General features: G+C 37.3%; 1 protein-coding gene across 10 annotated transcripts in view; it reads right to left on the bottom strand.

The window, feature by feature from the left end:
• Positions 1-22,868, bottom strand: part of erc1b (ELKS/RAB6-interacting/CAST family member 1b) — a 225,045-nt gene that overhangs the window by 134,904 nt on the left and 67,273 nt on the right. For 4 of the 10 annotated variants that reach the window (XM_067428498.1, XM_067428497.1, XM_067428491.1 and 1 more), the window contains 4 exons: positions 19,264-19,404; positions 12,273-12,413; positions 5,838-6,031; positions 2,596-2,607 (listed from right to left, as the gene is read on the bottom strand). In XM_067428498.1, coding sequence (XP_067284599.1) covers positions 2,596-2,607; positions 5,838-6,031; positions 12,273-12,413; positions 19,264-19,404 — 488 coding nt within the window. Of the gene's footprint in view, positions 1-2,595; positions 2,608-5,837; positions 6,032-10,018; positions 10,055-12,272; positions 12,414-19,263; positions 19,405-22,868 lie in introns of all 10 variants that reach the window. The other 6 variants (XM_067428496.1, XM_067428488.1, XM_067428493.1 and 3 more) reach the window with 3 other exon arrangements.

Below are 22,868 nucleotides of genomic sequence, written 5' to 3'. Positions count from 1 at the left end.
ACAGGCCCAGAGAAGCAGACCTCCCTGTCTGTGTGGGATTGTGGCCTTCACCTGCCGGAGGAACCGAGACCAACAGACCAGCGCAGCAGAACAGCCTCCCGCAATAATGAGACAGAACCCAGAAATACAGCCTTACAGCCTTCTACCTTCTCCAGAATGAGTAACGGTGACTTAAATTACACAAACAGAGAAGAGGTTGAAGAGAGAGGAAAAACAGATGGAGGAATGACAAAATAGTATGCATTACATAGGCAGATACTGTATATTACATAGATAATGTTATGTATCACAAATTAATAAAATAAAATACCGTAAGTTAATGTTTAAAGAATGGCAGGAGCCAAGGTTTCCTAGCAGAACATTACCCAAAGCATTACACTGCCTCCGCCGGCTTGCCTTCCCATAGTCCATCATGGTGCCATGTGTTCCCCAGGTAAGCGGCGCACACACACACGCACCCGCCATCCGCATGATGTAAAATAAAGCGTGATTCTAGACGTCTAGCATCACAATCTGCCCCCTTTCAGACTTGTCAAATCCTTATGCTTGCCCATTTTTCCTGCTTCTAACAAATCAACTTTGAGAACAAAATGTTCATTTGCTGCCTAATATATCCCACCTGGTGCCGTGAGAAAGAGATAATCAGGTACACTGTAAAAAAAAATTGTTGATTTTTGTTGGTTTAACTTAAAAAAGTAAGTAACCTGGTTGCTTTAAAATGTGTTTATTGAACTTAAAAATTTGAGTTGATACAATGAAGGAAATTTGTTCAATAAACAGAAACTCAAAATATTTTGGTATCTGAACCACATAAAAAATGTGATAAATCATGAAAATAGCACTATTTGGCATGTTTCACTGCGTCATCAGAAATAAAACACACAATTACCCAATATGCTTACAAAATCTTTTAATAATATTTTAATAAAGGTTGTCGAATCTCCAAAAATGTTCATTGTATTAACTCAACATTTTAATTTCAATGAACTCAAAATTAAGGCAACCAGGTAACTTTTTTTCTTAATAATTTTTTACAGTGTAGTCAAAATTGTATGCCTGGTCGGTATATATAAATATATTTATACACATTTTATATTGTTAGCAAATCAATAGTCAATAATATTCTAATAATTAGACAAAAAAGTACAATCAACTAGGATGTTTAAGTCAACTTAAATTATTTAAATGGCATTAAACTGACTGAATAGGTGAATCTTGAATCTTGTATAACTAAGATTTTGTATAATAAAATATTAGAAAATTGCCTAACTTTTTAAAAGTAAATATTTTTTTACTTTGAAAATAAGAGACCAACACAGAAACAAAAGACAAGTCAAGACATGACAGAAAGAGACAGACTGAGGAAGAGAGAATAAGACAACAAGAAAAATAGAAATACAAGTAAACAGATTAAAAAAAGAATGAAAAGAAGTGAGATCGGGGGGGGGAATTAACAAGAGAAAAATACAGAAAAAAGAATGAGATGGAGAAAGACGGAAACAAAGAAAAAGACTTCAGGGACCGACGCACATCACATTTATTGTCAAGCATTTGTAGACTAAATCAAGAGGCCCTGGAGCTCAGCAGCAAATGCGTAACACTGGGGAAAATTCATTTCAGAGTGACACGGATTCCTTTTCATTACGCTGAACCCCTTCATCTGGGGGAGATATCAAATCGGCCATGTTCGTTGAGTTCCTGAGTTCCAGAAAATAAATCAAAAAAAGCTTCAAAAAACAATAGAGGAGGAGAAGAAGGATGGGAGAGAGAGAAAGAGAAAGAGAGAGAAAATGACAGTTCTGTCAACCACTACCGTAACATTCGGCTTGTTTCCTATAGTGGAGTAACAAGAGCGGAAAATATTAAACAGTTTGACAAGTCTCTGTTCCAGACCAAACAAAAAGAGATGCAAATAATAAGCACGATAAACAAGCCGAATGCCGGGATCCCAACTGTAGCGGGACGGGTCCGTATTGACAGCGCGCTGGCAGAGGAGGCGAGCTTTTCAACACCACGCGGGAGAAAATGACTGATGGAGATCCTTTACGCTCCAATTAGAAGTTCTGCAAGGACTCTCCCTAGTTCTTTTCCCACATCCTTTCTATCAGCAGAAGCTCTGGCTTTCTTCTTCTTCTGAACTCCATCTCAGCAGACCTCACAGGTAAGATGGTATGCATTAATAAGACAAGCTCTTCTGTTTGTAGTGCCTGCTTGACCTAACCAGGTCTCCTCATTCCTTCTTTTGAACCTTTAATCAATTCAGGTCAGAGCAATTTCTGTTTTTTTCCATAGAAACTTTAGAAGGAAGTCCAAGGGGAGTGATGGAGGCAACAAGAGCAAATTGGGGTTAAGTGCGTCGCCCAAGGGCACCACCACACCACAATCAACCGCTGAATTATTTTTCCCCCGTCTAGCGGATACAGTTTTCCCCCCGACCAGCCCCTCAATAACACAAGTCCGAGATCATTCGAACCATCCTTAAAATGATTTACAGAGTGGGTCCTGTTAAAGCAGCACATAGTTTGTGTGTTACAACCTAAAGAAGTTGATTTGCAGTACAAAGGAAGTGCAAGTAAGGAAAGTAGGCATACTGACCTTGAAGCCAGACTGGGATGTAGACAGCATTCCAGTGAAAAGAAACGAAGATGAATATGAAGAAAGAAAGAGAGAAATAGAGAAATACACACAGAGTGAGCTGGGTTAACTTGGTAAGCTGGGCAAGACAAAATAGTTAAAAGTTCATGATCCTTCACATGTAGACTTGTGATACACGCATAGTGAATGGAAAAAAACATAAAAAAAAAGCACCTGACAATGTGACATGCAATCTCACATGCTACTCCCGATTCAAGAAAACGTATAAAGTCAATAAAAACCAGACCCATCTTTAGTAAGGCTGTGAATTGATTCAAAATTGATTATATAATTATGAACCGGATTACTATTAATCAGATGTGAATTTTCTGAGAAAAGCCCCCAAATGATTTGACAAAATGTAAAAGAGGCTTTAAAATATAAATAATATAATTACATTTACATATATCCATTTAGTAGACGTTTATTTATCTAGAGCAACTTACAATAGAGGAAAATTAACAACGTGTCACAATACTCATACTGTAGTGTTTTTAGAAAGCTAGACTAGTAGATGAAATGTAATGTAATGTATAGCAATATTGTATAAAATTAATGAATGAATGAATATAAATAAATATAATTAATATAATATAATAGTAAACATATCCATCCACCCATCCATCCATCTAAATGTTATTCACCTCAGACAATTTTATACATGTATCAAATTAAAAACATCAAAAACAGCCATACATCTATATACATGTTAATCATATTCTATGCATTTTTATTTATTAATACATCATTACATCCTTTTGTATAAAATGTATTATATTACCCTTTAGTAGCATATTTTTTTATTAAGAAATAAACTATGGTGGGTGTTCTAGACGGTCTGAGGGTATGTTTAGATATGACAATAAAAAAAATGACTTAAAAAAATATGTGAATTGATATTCCATACACATTTCCATAGCACGCACTGCTTATTTCCCGAAACATAAAGGACAATTACATGAGAATCAGCTTTACTATCCTTACAAATAGTGCCTCTGGTTGTGCTTTTCCCCCTCATTTGTTTCACCTCTATTTCTTTGCTACACGTCTCTTCAGACTCACCCTCCCATTTCAGCTCCCTCTCAAACAGTGAGCCTTACAATCCTCCATAATTACCAGCAAATTTACTGCCGCCGATTTTATGAAATAAATACCCCAATGCCCCAATTCAACCTCTGCCATTTTTCGGTGACTTTGAAGGCATTTTCGAACAAGGCCTGCCTCCGCACCACTGATCTGCAACAAGAGGAGCTTTGGCTTCTCCATCTCCGAGTGAGAAAGGTAATCCTGACTCACTCTGAACAGAACGCACCGCTTCTACCTGCCATTCTCGTCTTGATTAAAGACACAGGCGCTCACAGAAGAGGATCTGTCTGAATAACTCTCAGTCAAAACCACATCAAGAGTCAAACTACAGAGTACCGGAAGACTACGACACAGAAAGAACAATGGGAGGTTTTTGAGAACCGAACTCCCTGGTGTGTTGAGAGAACATAAACCGACTCTGAGCGGTAATTAGCTCGGAGCACCACGGTTAGCGACTGCGGCTGGTGTTTATTTCAGAAATCTTCTCTCAGTTGACATGAATGATGCATCGAGCCAAGCATATGGAGTTTGTTTTAGTCTAATCCACTCCTAACACCGATCTGTTAAGAAAGCATGAGACATTCAACGCAACTCTTTAATATTTATGAAACAACAGAAATCCACCAAAAACACTTCCAGTATCCACCAACGAGAGCCTCCGAGCAAATAAATGTCCCTGTCAGGCTAAAGCAGGGCTTTCTGTAGACGCTTGTGCTTGGGAACGGTCTCCAAAAACAGCTTTGAAAGGCCTGACGGAGGGTAAAAGGGAGTAGTACATGACTGTCAATGCACAACATCAACACCCGTGACCTCCAGACTCTCCCTCACATTCTTGTCTGTTTACACTCCAGCCCCATTTCAATTATTCATCATTTTTATTTATTTATAAGAGCTGCGAAGATGTGAAAAGGGTCTGTATTTGCCTTTCATTAATTAGTCCAATTACACATGTCGAAAACACAGATGTTTACACCAGCATAAATGCTGACACAAAGTGCAACATGTCTAGAAAAATGCTCCTCGAGGAGCAGATATGTATCTGAAGGTGTGCAATTCATAAAGTTATCATTTATGGAGCTCTTAGTTGCTTATTCACTTCATTCTCACAGAACATAATTTGGGATCAGAGCAACCTGTTGTGGATTAGAACTAAATCTACAGTCTATGAAGGCCGTGAATCTATTTGACATGCTCAATCAAATCCCATAATGCTGTGCGCTGAGGTTGCCCTCCAAAAGCTCCTGCGACTCACTTCTGGTCTAATGCCAAAATAAACGAAGGATAAGAAATGACTGAGTGGGTGAGAGCGAAAGCTAACAGAGAACACAAACAGAAAAAAGAGGAAGACAGGGAACGACATTGACACCCTCATCTTCATCCTTATGCCAAATAGATCTTTCAGTCTTAGCGGTTTTCCAAAAGCAAAAGGGCACAGGGCGACACTAACTACTTATGTGCACCCAATTGAACTATACAATGACAAATGCGATGGACACAAACCAAGGCAACAAGACCACAAATCTACATCAAGTGCATTATTTTGGACTGGGTGGTCACCTATCTTTTAGTGGCATTATACACAGAGTTCCCTGTATAGGGTTTTCACGATAACATATTGTTGGCTGTCAGTACCCAATACAAGGGAAATTTCACATTTGTTGCACTCAGTACTACCATTGTTGTAAAAAAGCTTGTGTTGTTACTTTTATTTTGGCATGACATCGCAAAAGCCTGCGGTGGCAATACAAAAAAGAAAAAAAGCTAAATTGCCAGATGGAGAATGGAAAATATATTCTGAAAGTTGCAAAAACGAAAGAATGAATAATGTAAAATCTAAACCGAACATGCAACTGAAGGATCACATGCATCATAAACATGATGAAACACACACAAACGGAGTAAGATGGTGAGAAGTTGAGAAATCCAAATATTTGGGGTCAAAAAAATCTTCCTTTGCAGACATCTGGTGACATCTTCAGTACGTAAACCAAGATAAATAGGGGATAATTAGAGATAAGGTTTAGGATAGGCGATAGTAACTGTACATAAAATCAAAAAGTCTATGTTAATGTATGTCTTCATTAAGAATGCGTGTGTGTGTGTGTGTGTGTGTGTACCTCTCCAGCTCGTTGATCTTGCGATCCTTGTCGTTCTTCTCATTCTCCATCTCTCTGAGGATTTCCAGGAGACGGTCCACCTCGCTCTGTGCCTTCCCAGCATCCTCCTTGTAACGCGCCACATCCTGCTCGAGTGTGGCAATGCGCTCCGATAATCCTGCATTTACCTGAGCCTCAACCGCAACTGACTGAGCCTGTACGGACCAAAGGCAGAGTTCAGGGGGCAACCAAAACAAAGTTTGGATTACTGTTTTAATGTAAAATAATACTGTAATAATAATACATTCATAAGTTCAATTAAATTCATAAATAAATAAATAATCAAATAGGCAGTGAACGTTGAAAGTGAGTTTCAGTTGCAACCATAAAGTCTACATTTTTTCATATTTAAAATGATATGAGTAAATAATAATAATAATAATAATTATTATTATTATTATTATTATTTAACCAAAAAACAGCCTCAAACCAGTTTAAAAATGTTCAGTATCTTTTCACAAGCTTTAGTTTTAGCATGGATCTGTGCTGTGATTGGACAAGAAGTGTAGAGGCTCCCCTGAATTTAACTCTCCAAGCCATCAGCAGTCAAGCATGGCCTAGAGACTGTCATGAGTACGTGTGTGTCTGTGGGCTGTTTTGAGGTCTCAGACACCCGACTCACACCTGGAGGCTGTGTGTAAGGTCCCCCATGACATCACAACAGGATACGGCCTCATTACTGTGTGTGTGTGTGTGTGCGTGTGTGTGTGTGTGTTCACATGGAAACACAATCATGCTGAAGTCATCAAAATAATTAGTGACATTACGGCCGTCTAAAGTGCCGGGTCAAGGGCCTCCTCTAATGAAAAGTAAATCAATTCATTTCCCCGGACAATTAAAAGAGTCAGTCGTAATGTTTCTTTCATAAAAGTCCTCTAAAAGGACACAGGTGTCGTCCTGCAGCATTAAAAAAAACAGTGAAAACACAAACACAGTGCAGGCTTTACAAGGTCAGAACACAGGAGCACTGTGTCATTCGCACCATGACTACATGCATGTAAGTGCATGTGTGCACGTACCAAGTCTGAATGCAGAGGGCGTTCAAAGATAGCTTGAAGCTATCCAGAATATAGTTACAAAACAGCCAGGCACAAAAATAAAACCAAATGAAGTAAATCCTTACAGTGTCATGCTGGTAAAAAATACAGCAAAGTGTCTGGCCTCTGAGGTCTCTTTAGACTGGCACTGGGTGAAAGAGGACTGTTCTGGTTTATTGAGGATAATATTTGAAGGTGACGTTTAGGCCCCGCTAATTAGCTTTATTAAAGTCTCGGCCTGAGGTTGAGTAGGTTTCCACTCTGACCGCCAAGAGCTTGTCATGTGTGGACGGACCGCTTGCTGCAGCGCACAAATGTGTGTAAAAGGGTAAGTCTGGAAAAGAAATGAAAGTTTGTATACGTAAACACGATACAGACATGTAATGAGCAATTAGCGTCAAAAATGTGTCAAAAAGAGGGCGGAGCAAAATAATCTGTGAGTACAAGGCATGTTCCATGAACAGGGTCTGCAACTATTAAATGATCTAACTATTTATTTTCTTTTTTGACAAATGGTCAGTAAAAGGAGGCGCTTGACCGTCAGAAAATGGCAACAAAAATATATAACAAAAAATTAAATATAATTTGAGCTGTTTATCATTTTTCTATAAATGGAGGTTCAACATTTTTACAACCCAGTTACAAAAAAATGGTGTATAAATACAGTTGAAGACAAAAAAGTAACTTTGACTGTTATTTTCTAGAAATAAAAAATATTAATAAAATATAATGTATAACAACATAATACAATAAAATAAAATACTAGTAGCTAGTTTGGGAAAAAATGCTGGTTTGCAGTGATTGATAGACCTATATCTCTAAAGTAACTGGGAATGTTTGACAAACGTAGACCACACCAAAATATAGTATTTACTTGTAAATGATGTCAAAACACTGACTTTGTTGCATGATTTTAATCGTTAAACAGACTTTTTCTCTGACATATCTAAAAATGAGAGGAATATAGATATTTTTGAATGTTTCTACACTAATGCAAGGCTAATTTAATTTATGCAAGTTAACATTTTATATAACTGCAAAACATAATATTCTAGGCTCTAAGGCTGAAGTGTATTGTATTCTTTGTATTGTTCATAAGAAAAGCATGTGTTCAGGACCACTGACAAACTCATTCACAATACGGATGCGGATTTGTCCTTTTGAAAAACAGAGGAATAGACAAACAGACTGGGTAGGAAATAACCAGCATTCGTATAGTTATTAGTGGGATGTAAGGGACGCCGTGTCTGCTTGTAAGCTCCGTGCAGCGTGTTGGTATTGGAACAGAGCCAGAGCGGTCAATCCATACGGCACCATCTTTCAGAGGAACAGCCAGTGTCCCAGCGCTAAACAGGCGATTGAGGGAAATGCGGTTTAATAATGTTGTTTAATAATGTGTTTGTGCCTGTCCCTGTTTGGCTGGGCAAAATAACAGAGGGGCTATGTGAAAACAGCACACATTTGCAGTGGTTTTTATGCATTTATGCTGCCTTTCTTGACCTATAAATGTTCCTGTGAGAAAACATCTCGTTGTTGAATGATATAAATGTGCATGTGCATAGGGATATAAAAGAGTTTTGATGTGCCTCTATACGAAGTAGTTGAGGAAGTGCATTGGGGGAATCTTGGCTGGTTTGTGTAATGTAGACTGTTGGATGTCTTGGTGGCATGTCTGTTCGCATTTCATGAGCCTCGCTGACACCTTAATCCATGTACACTTCTGGCGGTCACGCAGGGACAGTCGAGTCCTCCGCCCCCTTTCTGTCTCATCCAATCACAGCAGACGCCCACCGAGCTGTCAGCGGGTTTTCACTTGCACTGCTTTTATATGAGACCCTGTGCGAACACAGACGCACACACGCTGCCAGAGATTTCATTACTCTTGGAACGGACGATGGGACCCAGATCTTCTCATCAAGCCACGCAAAGAGCTCTGAATGTGCATACGAAAGTGATCAATATCACCATCCAGAACTAAATGTACTTGCACTGATTTCACTGCAGTCTGAAAAACTAACAAACACAATTGCACAGAAGCACACAGACTATGAACATTAAAGCTTGTGCATATTTAAGGGAAATTTAACTCAAAACTAGAGCTGTCATCATTTACTCGTTGTTACATGACTTTCTTCTGTTAAACTCAAAAGGAGAAATTTTGATGAATGTTCATGCTTCTCTTTTCCATTAAATGTTAGTCTACATTCTGTTAAGCTTCCAAAAAAACATAAAAATACAAAAAACACTGTGAAAGTCGTCCATATGAGACTTTAATATAGTGCTGGGCAATAAAATGATAACAATAATTAACACAATATAATGGGCATCATATCGCTCAGCCCTATTTTGAAATAAGGACAAACTGACTGAAAAAGTTTTTATTCATTATAAAAGGAATCATCTTCCCCTTAATAGCTTTCAAATCTCGTTCAAGCATTAGCATACTCATATTTGGAACAACAAGATTTAAATTACACCGAGCGCCATTAGAGTTTCTTTTTTCGCTTGAGAATGTATAAACACTACTACTAATAATAATAATATCAAATAGTAATAATAATCATCATCAAATAGTCCATAATCCATGTAGAAAAATAACAATGCATTCTGGTTTGGAACAACAAGATAGCAAGCAAATGATGACAAATGTTCATTTTTGAGTCGAACTACACCCCTTTCATAAAACTATACTAGCTCTAAAAAGGATCAGGGACTTAAAAAATATAGCATTTGTCAAGGCACGTGCACACCATGCTGACACAGCTCAATGCGACACGTATCAGCTTACGAACACGGCACTAAATCCAAGCTCTGCTGCGGAGCAATGTCAAACCACACAAGGCCATCACTCTCAAGCTTTAGATAAGAAAAGATCTCATGCAAGCAAATCTCAGAACACTCACAGACTCCGCCAGCTCCCTAACATATCCTCTCTATCTCACATACACACAAAACTAAACTTGAGATAAGCCTCAAGCTCATGCAAGCAAAGCTCAACTCACACATTTATTAGTTACACACACACACACACACACACACACACACACACACACACACACACACACACACAGCTAAGGGAGGCTTTTCACACCAAGATGCACTTACAAGATTGAAGGGATGGCCTGACATGAGCTCAGAGCGCTTTTGGAAAGAAAGAAAGAAAGAAAGAAAGAAAGAAAGAAAGAAAGAAAGAAAGAAAGAAAGAAAGAAAGAAAGAAAGAAAGAAAGAAAGAAAGAAAGAAAACAGAGGGGTTGGGGAAGAAACAGAATTGCGTGATACACAAAGATGACAAAATATTTTTTAGGAAAATGTGAGAAACATCTGATCTGGTAAAAAAAAAAAAGGAGGTGAGGATGACAAAGAGGCAAGATCAGGAGAGAAAATGAGAGAAAAGAGGAGTGTGAAAACATGGCGATGAGGAGAGAAGTCACAGACATGGTTGAGTATGAAGTGGTATCGAAACATCACTTATGGTGGTTCAAGTAAGTACAGATCATTAATAGGGCTGCATGATATTTGGAAATAAATAAAATACAGTGTTTTTCAATATCTTAGAGCAGCTTGGTTCATTTACTGTAAATCAACCCACTCTGAGTCACTGACAAAACACCATCATGGGCTGCAAATGTGTAAATGAACACAGTACTGAACTTCACTCTGAAAAATGCAGTGCATATTTATTTTCTGAAAAACTGCCAAAATAATAGCGCTTTTCGGACGGCACTAGTTTTCTGAATGAGTTACAGTTCTTATCACTCAACGTCTGTGATTCGGACGGGATTTACATTTATTGCAGAGGTGAGAGTGTGTATTATCCGTTGTGTTTCCAGATGATTTAAAGATATAACTTTCATTTATTATTTAATGTATATATACTTTGGCATTTAAATATATGTATGTAAATGTAAATATACTTAACATGAATTTATGGAAGCAGCTATTTATAATACACCCACATGAGTGAGCAGACACATCTAGACAAGTCTCTCACCTGACAGTGATATTAAAATGGCTAATCTTTGCTTTTTAGCGATTTGAATCAATTTATTAATTTTGTTACTTTATTTTTTCCGCTGGCTACCATCCACATTGAAATTAAATTAAAGAATTTAAAGGCTTGGTGTGCAAAGGGTAGCTCAGGTAGAAAAAACACATTAAGGGAAGCGTTAGTATAATACATATTAGAAATCACAGACATTTTACAGAGCACTATAAAATAAAATACACTTTTTTATATACTATAGTACAATAATATTTGCAACTTTTTGGGGGGTTTAATATTTCTATTTAATAATAACGACAATAAAAATCATATCATAATCATATACAATGGAATGAAGCTTATGACAACTAATTGACACTTTTTTTGCTAACTTGTTTACCCCTTAAAGTGTGAAAAATCTTCAGAGTAAAAAGGAATAAAAAATTAATAATTAAAACTCAAATCACTCAAATTGTTCTTGAATTCCTGCACTTTCATGATGTAACATATATTACTTTTTAAAAATATTGTGCAGCCCTATTTAGGAACATGTATAGCCATTTCCAAGACTTAAGCCATGTGCAATTTAAATTGGATCTTATGCAAGTCAAAGTGCTTCATCAGAGATTATTGTAGTGTTCAGACACCCTAAGATATAAAATTCAATAAATAGCTCTGTTCGGAAATCAAGAAAGCGGTCAAGCTAGCCATTTTTAGGTATCAAAATGATGATACCACATCTTGGCCAGGATCAAAGGCAGCATAACATATATCCTTGTCACAACTCTGTCTCCAATTGTTAATTTGCTAAGCTAAATGAAGACCTTTAAAATGTAAATGTACTATAAATAAGCTAATTTCATTCATTACTTTAACAATGATTTAAAAAATATATATATTTCTAACTAAAACTAGAATAATTCACGGAGTATTCAGTGATGTGCATATTAGCTTAGCAAAATGCTAACAATAAACTTTTGTTGAGTATCTTTTCGTACTTACATTTGAGTGACTATTAACATAACTGCTCTGTTGAAGTGTTTAAAATGGCTCAAATACAATATTCTGATTAATGTAGAATGCTGCAGTTGAAGGTAGAAGCCTTTGTTGACCGTAGACCGCGAGGTTGCTAGCTAGGGTCTAAAACCGAGCGAATATCTTCCCTCTAGCACTCGACAGAGAAATACTCTACAGGTGAAGTGCACTTGAGCACACATTCAGCTCACTGTCATTGTTTTAAGTGTTGTCAGAGTAGCGCTAACGGCTTGCCAGTCACCGTAATGGCTTGTTTTTACACGTTCCTGGCTGCTTAGCTGACGAGACCCTCTGTATTTGTTAGCTGTGATGCTTCAATTCCCTCCAAGTGTCTGGCTCACCTTTTTGAGCTGACTCTCAAATTTGGTGCATTCCTCTTTCTTCTGCTCAAGAGCGATTTCAAGACTCTTCAGCTTGGAGTCCTTCTTCAGTCCAGAGGAGGCCAGGGACGAGGCATGCTCCTTCAGGTCCAATAGAGAGGCCTGGGGGTGAGGGAAAGGAAGGTTAAATCAGAGACCACTTATTGAACAATCTACTTCTGAATGGAGACGATCAGGTTTGGGGGGAGAAAGAGCTAATGAGAAGCAGGAGGAGACTTTGCTAACGTCATGCCACAGTCCTGATTGCACTGAAACAACCTGAGCACAAACACATGTAAATATAAGGATCAGAAACACAGCCAGCCGTTTCGAGCCAATTTCAACAGCAGGAAGCACGAAGAGCCAAGTCAAAATGCCATGTGACAGTTTTTTTTTTTGGAAGCATACATGTGTACACAAACACAATCAAAAGTATTTAATTCAATGCGATTAGAATTGATCAAATAAACTGGACCTGATTTCGGGAACATCTGAAAGAAAATGTATTTCTATATTATCTGTGGCTATACAGTTGCCTAGAAATCTAGACACACCCTAGCAGCAGCAAATCTGATTTGCAGCCAGGGCGTCTAGCAACTTTCTGTTGGCTTTCAAGCTGGAAAAACCAAACCCTGGTCAAGCCAATCACATCGTGTATAAAGTGTGTGGGCGGGCTTAACATGATGACAGAGCTGTGACGTTTCCACATGGTACTTGAAAACAAAGAAGCTGGCGAACAACAGTCTTTCAGATCGGCTTTGGCCGTGACTCTGGAAGACATGGAGTTAAACTTTTCTTTGAGAAAATATCAAAGAACAGCAAAAAAGGAAGATGTGTTCAGAGTTTTGCCGACCGGATACGGTAAAAGTTGAATCTATCAACTAGCTCCGCTTCTCCTTATTCGTTGTTCTGGTTGGTTGTAGTGCTATCCTATAGAGACGGATTGCATTTAGGCCATGCTCACACCGGGGGGGAAACAATCCAACCCTCTCCATTGACTTTGTATTGCGTGAGACAATACAATACGACTTTGTATTGTCGTCTTGTCTTTTCTTACTTGTAACAAAAAGCTGATATGTGACAAGGTATACAGAAAACAAGCTAAAAAACACATAACTAAGTTTTTATAAGCTGTTGACCCAAAAAAACGAGCGTTTAAGGAGACTAAAGTGGATCCAGGCAATAAGACATGAAGCTTCAGCAGGAAGAATGGGATAATTTTGGGAACCTGACACTCAGTATGCCTACGTGTGCAGTTAACATTTGGTCAAATATCCAAATGTCAGTTTTATATATTATATTTTCTGTCGCTGACTACTTTACCCTCCAGTGGGCGTATTTCTCAGTGTAAAATAACACATCAGTTGCCTGTATCCACTTTTGTGTCCTTAAACGCTCATTTTTTGGGTCAACAGCTTATAAAAAATTCTGGGTTTTTGAGCTTGCTTTCTGTACACCTTGTCACATAGCAGTTTTAAGACATTGTTAGTTTTTTTTATAATAAGTCAGAAATGATAGGGAGGCCGCTTCACGCAATAGAAAGTCAATGGAGAGGGTTGGTTTGTTTCCCCTGCGCAGCCTCTGTAAAACCCGGCGCGATTTAAATTCCTGAAGAAATGGGATAACATTTAACAGGTGAGAATGTGATGGTTTGTGCTTTATAGCCTATATGTTTTAACTTAATATTACAGGTTTTTAACTACAGTTAGGCTACTTTTTAATGTTGTGTTAGCTAAAGCATTCTTCGTGCATTGTGTTAGTTTATCAATTATAATGTTTGCACCTACACAAAAAGACGTAACATTGGTTAGTTAATAACAGGCTTCACGGTTCTTGAATTTTAGACACAGTATTCAAGGACTGGAAAGTATGTGAAAACAAACATTCGATAAAAGGTCTATAAAAGTGCTTAAATTAAACAAAATGTAAGAGTTAAAAAAGAGAATATTCCTTCTGTTCCTTAAGCATGCTCGACTGTCAGAGCGTGAACAGAGCGAGTCTTTTTTACAGTCTATGGTCTTCTGCCGTTGTTCAGACGAATGCAAAAGATCGACCATGACGAGCCCTATTTTTACACAGCTTACATGCAGTGTTGCAAATCTATGTGCATTCAAATAATGAAAAATATTAAGCTATCTAGATTATACATAACCATATTTTTAATAAAAATAATAGTAATTTATCATTTTGGCTTAATTTATAATTTCCCTGTTCTTAAAATGGTTTTAAAAACAATTGCAAAAAGCATGATTTTTAAGAATTGAAGCTTTCAAATAATACATAGTTTATGATGATTAAACATGGTTTGAAATTATGACGTGTCACTCTGTCTCTATTGGGTACAGAAGGAATTTCTTAAACTTTGAAGCCCACAAGAGCTGCACAATTTTAAATAAATAGGCTATATTAATGTTTATTAAACACATTACACATTTTTTGCTAATAAATATGCAAAAAACTGTGGTGTACTGTGTATTCTGACAGCTTTCTATCAGAACCAGCATTAACTTCTTGAACAATCGTCTGTTTGATCGGACCACACGGGCCAGCCTTTGGTTCACACATGCATCAATGAGCCTTGGCCACCCATGACCCTGTCGCCGGTTCACTACTGGAAATGCTATAACCCAGTCCTCTATCCATCACAATTTGGCCCCAAACTCGCTCAAATCCTTACACTGGCCCATTTTTCCTGCTTCTAACAAATTAACTGAGGACAAAATGTTCACTTGCTGCCTAATATATCCCACTCACTAACAGGTGCCATGATGAAGAGATAATCAGTGTTAATCACTGCACCTGTCATTATATTATATATATATATATATATATATATATATATATATATATATATATATATATATATATATATATATATATATATATATATATATATATATATATATATATATATATATATATATATATATATATATATATATATATATATATATATATATATATATATATATATATATATATATATATATATATATATATATATATATATAAAATCATATTCATATTTACAGGGACAGTTCGCCCAAACTACAATTTTCCTCTTCCTCATGTCATTTCAAAGGTTTGTTTCTCGCCCACAGCAATCACATGGATTCAGAAGGGCTTTGAATATATAGCGCTATAAGTTATACGGACCGCTTTATGATACTTTTATGGTGCTTTCATATTGCTTTTTTAAAGGAGGAAAGCTCCAACCTAGGGTGAACTGTTCCTTTAACGGCGCACGGTTTCATGAGGAATAATGTGATAAAATATGAAACACGAGAACGATTGTGTGTAACAGTAGAGGTTACATCTCAATAGTAATATCACAAATATTGTGTGCTATTATGTACAGGGCTCTGCTCATATACAGTACATCAGCTCTCTGTTTTTTTTTTAAGCAGAGTCTCGGGCACGCAGTTAAAACTGTAGCCCTCCATCCATGAGGCCTTTCCTGCCGTTTTCCGCTTTCAGCCGGAGAGCCCCACAATTTCACACTCGACTGGAGTCCGCGGACCAAAATACACACTTAATGTTCATACTGCCGCCCCACGTTCTCTCGCGTTGGTAAAGAAAACACGAGAGGGGAACGATGGGATGTGCTGGACTCCACACTTTATGATTAGAGTGCGGGAGGGGAGGCTGAAAGAGCTCGGAGCGAAGAGGTCACAGCTCAACAACACAATGCAGGAAAAACAAGGAGAGGGATATAACAGGATACTGAGTGATGGGAGGCTGATGCATGCAGCTCAGGACAGCAGTCATGATCCAAGGACACTGACGCTCTGAGCGCTACATGTAGCAAAAAGACATGGTTGGATCTCAGAAAACCTCTCATGGCTCCTGGGGCACATTTCACCCCAAAAATCAAAAGAAATTAACATTAAATGGTATTTCACAACAAAAAAATTGAATTTTTTTTTTTTTTTTTTTTCTACAATGCACGATTAATATATATATATATATATATATATATATATATATATATATATATATATATATATATATATATATATATTACAATTATACATGCAATTATTTTTACCATTTTAAAACTATTCATGAACATACATGACCTTTTCAGTCAACATCAAGATTTAAGTTAACATTTATATGAATGTACACTACCGTTCAAAGATTTTTATTTTGTTTTTTTAAGTTTATGTTTTTAATGTTTCATTTTCTTATGCTCCCCAAAGCTGCATTTATTTGATCAAAAATACAGTAAGAACTGTGGTTTTGTAAAATATTATAAGAATAGCGGTTTTCTATTTAAATATATTTCAAAATGTAATATATTCCTGTGATCAAAGACCAATTTTTAGCATCATTACTCCAGTCTTCAGTGACACAGCTCAAGAAACCGTAGGAAAACAGTTGTGGAAAACAGTTGTCCTGCTTAATATTATTGAGGAAACCATGATGTGTCTTACTTCAGGAAAGTTTAAAAAGGACAGCATTTATTTGAATTAGAATTTTTTCTGTGACAACATTTAAGCAGAACTTCAACATACTGCAAGACTACACTCAAAAACAACAGAAATAAAAACCCCAAACTTTTCAATGGTTGAGTATGTTATTGTATTACAGTTATTGTAATATAGTGGGAAAAAATACTAATCTGAATTAAAGGGGAAATGTGGTTAATTAAAATAATGGCAACACAAAACACTTAAAAAATCCTCTATGCATTATTTAATTTCTGGAGACTATAATTTCTTATTTATCTTTTTGATTCTGGTGTGAAATGTGACTTGGCATGATTTCATCAGAATTTCTATGGACTTTTGGAAGCAAAGACAAATGGAAAGGAAAAGAGAAAGATGCCGACGAGAGGAAGAAGCGACGGGGGTGAGACAGGAAGTGGTTTAGTGGTGGGGATGTGCATCGCCCATGTTCTAGAGGCAGACAGCGGAGAGGAATGCAGAGATCACAGCAAACAAGAATAACCTGAATAATAAAACAGCCACAGACACAGAGCTGCGGGAAAGCTGCTGTACGTGTACACGGCGAACACCATCATTAGAGGGATAGTTCAACCAAAAATTAACATTCGGTCATCACTTACTCACCCTCATGTCGTCCCAGAGCCGTATGACTGTTTTTCTTCCATGGAACACATATGGAGAATTTTTGAATAATGTACTGGTCACTCTTTCCATGCAATTACAAGGAATGGGGAATGAAGCTTTCATGCTTCAAAAAGGAACAAAAAGCACTATGAAAGCACCATAAAAGTTATAAAGTAGTCTGTATGACCATATGATGTCAAAATTGAAGTCCTTGTACTGACTCTAGTGAGCTTTTAATCAATTATAACTGGATTTTTTTGTTCTATTAAAATAAAATATATAAATAAAAATAAATAAAAAGGCAAGACACAATACAGTAATGACAATTTTGAGGAAATGAAAAAAAGTCCTTATTCCTTCAGCTGTACTTGAGATTGTTGGATACATTCAGAGTCAAACCAGTTTTGTGAAAATGTAGTTTTCAATTAAATTAAATAAAAAATAAAAATAATAAATTAAATAAAAGACACTACAGTGAGAATTTTGAGGAAATATGCTTAATAATAATGCAAAACATTTAAACAATCCTGTATTTATGGTGCATTTATGTCCTTTATGAAGCTTCACATTTTCCGAAAGCTTGTGCGACCAGTACTTTTTTTTCTTTTGTTATCCACGCAAGGGAAAAAAGTCATACCGATTTGGAACGACGTAAGGGCGAGTAAACGATGGCCAAATTTACATTTCTTTTATGCTAATGAAAAGGCTATGGGAGAGACGCTATCCAAAATACAATAAAGTGCAAAAGGAATAAAGAAAGAGAAAAAGAATAGAAGGCAAAAAGGCACAAAAAAACCCCTGAACAACAGAGCAGAGTTGAAGACAGAAAGAGAAATGAGCAGTTGCTCTCTGGGAGGGGCCGTTCCCTCACATTTAGAATCCTCCATTTATCTTCTTGTCGTACATGCACACACACACACACACACACACACACACACACACACACACACACACACACACACACACACGACTGACAGTGCAGTGGGTCCAGCATGTCTGTTCTCATCGCTACAGCTCCTCTGGGGTTATGCGGATGGCTGTGGAATCAGTCTGTCTCTATCAAGCCTGAGCACCTTATCCAATAGTACAATCTAAAGGAAGTTCTTCTAATGCGGTCTGGGATCCGCTTTGACCTCTTTAATCCGCACCTGACACATTATAGAGGATTAATGTGTTATAAATGCAAAAAACAGCATCTGAACCCATTGCCTTATGAATGTGAAACTGCACAAGATGTCAGCTGGACGCCCACCTCTGAGCTCTACAGTACAAAAACCTGTAACATGACTTGCAAACCCAAGATTTAATCTACTAATCCTGCAGAAACATCAGATATGTGCAAATATTTCACTGAAAAATAAAAATAATAGTTTAACATTGATATGTTTGCGTATTGGAAGAGTTTGCTTACAGTTCTCCTGATAAAAGAGATTTCGTTTAGGATTTATCTGTGGATTTAGTTGATCATACAGGCCACAATTCATGACTACAATATTTACACCGCAAACACAGACTTCTGTTCACAAATATGCAACCAGATTACACAAATCTCAAAGTATGTTTGCAAAATGACATTGTAGTTTAACGGTCATCAACAGAGTAAATGATGTTGTGGACTAGGCGGTTTTCTAAAATAACACAACATTTATTGCTGCTATGGTGTTCTGGGGAGTTTTAAAGGCATTACTTACTGATTCAAGTCAAAAGATTAAAACATTTTGCTAGATATGGTTCACCTCACTGCTACTATGTAAATCGATGTCATTTTGTTCACACATTTCAATGTCCACAAGGTGTACATCATTAGAAAAACACTGTAGATTTTGGAAAATAGTCAAATGTTAAACTTCATAGAATACAGGTATTAATAAAGCATCAGTTTGAACGCAAGCGCTCACCTCGCGATCGGACAGGTCTCCCTGCAGTACGCCGACTTTCTCTTTCAGCTCTTTGAGTTCTTTCTTGTTGCTATCCAGCTCTTCGCTCTTCTCTCTCTCGTCTCTATCCCTCTGTTCCTTCAGACGCTCGATAATACGCTCCTACAAACAACACAAACAAGAGAAGACATGTTAAATGTGTGATTTAAAAGTAGAGGGAAAATGAATACTTTACTCAGCCTCGTGTTGCTGCAAACCCATGTGACTTTCTTCTGTGGTACACAAAATGAGATACTTTGAAGGATCTTAAGCAGGTTAGCTTTCTTTTCAGTACAACATACAGTTGTTCAACAGTTAATGCAAGACTCATTAGTGAACAGCTATATTTCGCTTATTTTGCACCATTCCTCACACCAAGCTTGGAAGACTTGAAGTAAAGCATAAATGTCAAATGGGATATGAACTATGAACTGTTGACATATGGAAAACAGCTGCTTAAAAATCCTTAAAAAATCCTCTTTGTGCTCCATGAAAAAACAAAAAACTAATTTTATATTATTAAGTAAATAATGAAAGACCTAGCAGTTAAAATATCTATTATTGATACAATAAACTATTATTTATATTTACTAATATATTTATAACAACTATTATTATTATTATTAAATAATAAAAATACTAAATAATAACGCATTAATTGCGTTATGCATTAATTAGCACAAACATATTTTTATTACTATAATTTCAAAAAAGTCTTATTTCAGTCAGTTGTTAAAAAGCATAATTTAATATAAAAATACATTTAAATAAATAATAAACAAGAGTAATAAACTATTATTTTTATTGATATTAAACAATATATTTAAAATAAATAAATAAAAAAACAAGAATCTAGAGCCTTAAACCATTATTTTTTATGTGCACTATAAACTTTAATATAATTTAAATAAACAAAAACAAACAAACAAACACAAATCTAGTGATATAACCTATTATTATTATTATTACTTAATAATCAATATAATAATTAATGAATGAATCTATGAATGAATGAAGTGCCTTTAAGCTTTCTCTTTACTTGTTGGATATCTGTATAATGAAAGGCAGAACACTGTAATAGTACATTTTCTATTCATTTTTCTTTTAAATGATTAAAGAAAAAAAAGTGGCACACACAAAGAGGAAATGATTTTGTGGTTATGTGCATTCAGTTTGTGTAAGGGATGTAATATTTACCCAAAAACAAGAGTGGGCCAACACCTGTCAAAATGTAGAAAGCGCAGGCACACCAATTCCTTAATTCCCAACTTAAGCGTAACTCTGCACGGCTAGTGGAACATATTTGAATGAACATTCTGTGTACGACCCATTAATCTCACACATGTGTCAACTTTGGCCAGGTGTTAGAGGATTTGGCCACGTCTTCTTTCAGAAAATGGAAGTAACTTTAGTAGAAATGAGTCAGATCTGATGTGAACGACTACCATGCCGTACAGTACGTGCACTTTAATAACGCTGCTTTAATAATTCTGAGAGAGGAAAAAGAGACACAGAGCAATAACGCGAGACAATAAGAGGTCTGAGGAAAGAGTGTTTTGGCGCAGCCTCGCATTCGCAGTCGATGGCCTGTGAAAGAGGACGGCTGGAACCATGGAGAGCATCAGCCTCCAGCACTTTCACACCCACACCGGCCAAAACTCACACACCGAGCGGCCGAACCGGACAATAATAATACAGCTCTTTTTTAGGCCCGCGCTGCATTTCTCACCGCAGAGGCTGTATTTCACTCTCCCGAGCCGGCGTTCCTGGCCGCTCCTCGCTGAGCTGTGACATTAAGCATGACCGTTCATCACTGTGCCAGCTAACTCTCCCCGTGATGCTCGGCACCAGATGCAACCGGGGTTCAGAATGTGCCTCGTACGGCATCCGAGGTGTGTGAATTGCGAGTCTAGGTAGGGAAGGACAGAAACGGCCTGCGTGAGGGGGAACGTGGTGCAAAAGCACATACGTGTACGCCTGCGTTCGAGTATGTGTGTCCACTGAACGAGCCAGAGCTCTCCTTTTCAATATGCAGAGGACTGACAAAGTTAATTTCCGGCTTGCGGCCGGGAGGAACAGGGGGCCCAAACCTCGGCGCGTGAGGGTATGTGAGCGAAATGAAGTGGGGAAACGCAGAACAGCAGATCGCCGCCAAACTGCAGACACATAAGACAATGCTAATAACCGCCGGGGTTAATTCATTCATATTCATGAGATGGAGTTCAGGGGGCAGGAGGGGTACGTGTGGGGGATATGTTGATTCAGAGAACTGCGTCATCTGGATGTCCATGACCCGAAACATTCAGCGAACTACAAGAAGGTGTTGGCGAAGACAATCACACATGCGATGTGAGTTGATGAGAAGTGACAGGGATTGACCCGTGGATCCGTACGCTTGCTGGGAGGTCAATCGTAGTGTGAGAATGACTGAGGCCTTACATAAGGGTGTGCGACAGAGCAATCTTCACCGCTGTCACACACACACATACACACAGCTTCTGCTGTATCTGTCACCTGTGAACTCTTGCCTCTGAAGGAGAGACTACCATTCATAGTGTAGTTAATAATAATAATAATTATAATAACAAACAAATGTAATGTATAAATAATAATACATAAACGAAGCCATTCCAATAGGGCCCTCACACCATTGGAACTTGGGCCCTAAAAATATTTAAGTTTATTAATTACTACTACTACAATTAGCCTGAGGTTGTCATACTCAATTCTAGTCAGAATATAGCTCCATTGGGCTGTGATTATGGGGCATGTTTCAACCAAACCAGAAAAGACCTCAATTAGATAGACCTACAACCAATCAGAGCAACGGAGAGACGCATAATGTTAGTTGTCAAATGTAAACAGAACTCAACTGCACTGTGTTGCCAAGTTTTCCAGCGGGGGTTGTAGTGACTTCAATTATGTGATATATAGACCCAGAAATGCGAATTTTAGCAGGCAACCTTGCCAAAATAACACATTTTACTCCCCAAAAGCTATTGGGCTTGTTTTGGGCTAGTAGTTGGTGGGTTTTGTTGTAAAAACTTGGCAACCCTGTTCGCACACACGCTAGAATAAGTAACATTAGAAGAAAAAGATGAGTCTAAACAATCTTTGCTGGTGTTGTAAAAAAAAAGAATTTAAGGATACACAGAGTACTTACAACACGATCATCATTTCTGAGAGAGAAGGTGAAGGTGAATGCATATACGAATAAGTTCTCCGTTTAGGATTAGAACAAAATCAACCCAAGGGCCTTTGATGACGTGCATTATTACGTTACGGTTGATCATCTGTCCGTCATCGTCTAAAGCCCGCCCTGATGATTTCATTGGTCCGAACAGTTTCTGTTCGGACATAATCACTCCTCTACGGATCGAGTCCAGACCGAACTTCCCGAGCTCAAATGTAGTGAGCGGGGCTGAGTTCGGCTGGCATCCAGGCTATACTTCAATATTAATCATAAATAATAATAATAATAATAATAATAATAATAATAATAATGACAACAACCACAACATACTAAATGCAGTATTAAAATAATATTTACTAATAAGATTAATTTACAAATTAATATTAAATATAAA

The sequence above is a fragment of the Pseudorasbora parva genome, chromosome 20 (assembly GCF_024679245.1).
Source record: "Pseudorasbora parva isolate DD20220531a chromosome 20, ASM2467924v1, whole genome shotgun sequence".
Lineage (NCBI taxonomy): Eukaryota > Metazoa > Chordata > Actinopteri > Cypriniformes > Gobionidae > Pseudorasbora > Pseudorasbora parva.
Note: the sequence above shows the minus strand (reverse complement) of the source record. Positions and strands in the feature narration are given on the sequence as shown.